This window comes from Prunus dulcis, unplaced genomic scaffold (assembly GCF_902201215.1).
Source record: "Prunus dulcis unplaced genomic scaffold, ALMONDv2, whole genome shotgun sequence".
Classification (NCBI taxonomy): Eukaryota; Viridiplantae; Streptophyta; class Magnoliopsida; order Rosales; family Rosaceae; genus Prunus; species Prunus dulcis.
Window position 1 is genome coordinate 7,471 of NW_023010544.1, and position 2,809 is coordinate 10,279.

Below are 2,809 nucleotides of genomic sequence, written 5' to 3' on the forward strand. Positions count from 1 at the left end.
CAATGGACAAGTTACATTGGTACAATCCGTTATATATATATTGGTGGATGGACAAAATCGGTTACATAAATTTATGGCATAATTTGGAGATGAACTCAGAAATTTGAGGTCCAAAAATTTTAGAAATTGGATGCATAAATTTTATGAATTACGGTGTGGATTCAAATGAAAAAGTAAAATAAAATAAAATGGTTAAACCATCCTTTTCACTTCCCAGTCCCTTTTTAAGGCAATTTACCATACTCTAGTAAATTTAGGCCTAGTCCTCACTACCAAAGCATTCATTGTACATTGTAGAGGGGAAGTCTTTTGACAAATTGATTAAGGGCTCGTTTGAGAGTGACTTTAGATAGGCCATAATCACTTTTGCCTATATGCTTCTTCATATAATCACTTTTAGTAATTTTAAGTGATTCTGAGGAAACAACTCTCATGTGATTTTTCATAATCACTTAATCAATTAAAGTGATTATTTGGAGTTGTGATTCTCCATAAAAGTGATTATTGGCCTATCTGGAATTACTTCCAAATGAGCCCTAACATTATATCGAAATAACAAATATGATTTGCAATGGTGAGATAGTAACTAAAATTTTACAACAATAAATAAATAAGTAGCTTATTAAAGAGACCACATTTATGTACGAACATCACATATTATGAACATTAGCCCCTTGGATTACATATTATGACACACGCATGTGCCAATTGGAATTTTTTTTTTTTTGTTACTAATTTTTTTTAGCGGTAATTACATTTTTTTATCACTAGTGTTATGGTCAAATTTAAATTTGGTTACCTAAATTTCAATTTTTCCTATTTTGGTTAATGGGTTAGTGTCGTCAGCAAATGAAGTGCAATTGACCTATGTCGTCAGTTAAGACACACGTGGTTCATGCATGCAGGGGCAAAAGTGAAACTCCACCGTTTAAACAATTATTAAATTTTTAAAAAATAAATAAAGAACAATTAAATGGCCTAGGTTTGTTCGAACCCAAAACCCCTCTCTCTCTCTTCCCTTTCTGTCTCTTCCCTCTTTCTCTGTCTTCGATTTAAAAGGGGTTTGTTTGAACCCAAAACCCACACCCACCTACACTCCCCACCACCTATCCTTGATTTTTTGCCGGAACCGCCAATTGATCGGACTTGCCCATCCTAACCGTAATCCATTCTCCTCCGAATTCACACACCCACTCAACATCACCACATATTTAAATATCTAATTCCAGAGCTTTTCCTTGATGGGTTTGTGAAAATTTTCAATTTTGCTTCCTGGGTTTTGTTGAATCATCATATTGCTTCATGGGTTCAAATGGAATTTATGGGTTTGACATTGCTTGAAAAACACAGAGGAGTTTCATCGTATTACTTCATGGGTTTTTAGTATCAAACCATACCGTTTGACTTTTTTTTGGTCAAAACCAAACTAAATTAGTAACTACGGTTTGATTGACCAATTTCATTGGTTCAGCCGGATTGATGCCCACCCCTATCCAAAACTAACAAACACATCAACTATAGAATTAGCTTAATGAACGACATGCTAAAGCTTCATATATGCTCAATGTCCCTCCAATTAAGCTTGAGGCCCTAGAAATCACGACCAAGCCACAAGCATGTGAGATGTGAGCAGAATCAAAAGAGCCCTAGAATAATTGGATTTACGATTTTGATAATTATTCAATTGCATATATTTTACAATGGGATTTTTTTATTTATTGTCTGACCCAAAAAAAAAAAAAATTGCATTTTATTGGAGTTATGGGCCTAAATATCTGGATCTTTCAGAAATGGGCCAGTTAAACAAATTAGGTAGCCGAAACGACGTCGTTACTATGTAACCCGAGGAAACCCTAAGTCAATAAATCTCTACCCCTCACATATCTTCCTCGTTCACTCGCACTGCCTCCAGCCGCCAACCCTCCTGTCTCTCTCTCTCTCTCCCTCGCTCCTCTCTTTTTGAGTCGCTGTAATCCGATCTAATGGTACGTACAATATTTGCTTCCAGATTGATCGCCATATATTTGTGTAAATGTTTGTTACCAATTTAGAGTTTTTAATTTCAGGCACCGAAGAAGGATAAGGCACCGCCGCCGTCTTCGAAGCCGGCGAAGTCAGGAGGAGGCAAGCAGAAGAAGAAGAAGTGGAGCAAAGGAAAGCAAAAGGAGAAGGTCAACAACATGGTGCTCTTCGACCAGGGCACGTACGACAAGCTCATCGCTGAGGCCCCCAAGTATAAGCTCATCACACCCTCCATTCTCTCCGACCGTCTCAGGATCAATGGATCGCTGGCGAGGAAGGCCATAAGGGACTTGATGGCCAGAGGGGCGATTAGGATGGTTTCTGCTCATGCCAGCCAGCAGATTTACACCAGGGCCACCAACACTTAGGTCTTCTTGTTTTCTGTGTTTAAATGTCGTTTTGATGGTTATTATGTCGTTTTAGACTATTTAGCATCCTCTTTTGGATTTACAATGCTACGGAAACCTAGAGATTTTCTCGGCTTTGTTTTTATGCGATGAAATTACTTTCTGCTTAGATATGTGCATCAATCATTGCTTGGTTCTTATTTGTTGGATTTGTTTTTTACTTGGACATCGTTTAATCACTGGACTGATGATGAATTGTCTGCATTTTCGGGGCAGTCCAGTTTTACAGATAATGCTACACATCCTAGAGGTCTTGGGCATCTTTCGTTAGTGGGCTTAACCCATAATTGCAATGTTCTTCGCGACAATTGTTGTGATTTTGAGTTATATTTGTTGTGTTGTAGTGTTTAGGGTTTGAGGCTTGAAATAACATTGCTTTT

At 37.7% G+C, this 2,809-nt stretch overlaps 1 protein-coding gene across 1 annotated transcript; it reads left to right on the plus strand.

The window, feature by feature from the left end:
• The first annotated feature begins 1,883 nt into the window (after nucleotides 1-1,883).
• LOC117613726 (40S ribosomal protein S25) lies at nucleotides 1,884-2,569 on the plus strand. Its single transcript, XM_034342298.1, has 2 exons — nucleotides 1,884-1,985; nucleotides 2,067-2,569. Exons 1-2 carry the CDS (start codon nucleotides 1,983-1,985, stop codon nucleotides 2,388-2,390), a joined length of 327 nt encoding a protein of 108 aa, XP_034198189.1. The 5' UTR covers nucleotides 1,884-1,982; the 3' UTR covers nucleotides 2,391-2,569.
• Nucleotides 2,570-2,809: the final 240 nt, after the last annotated feature.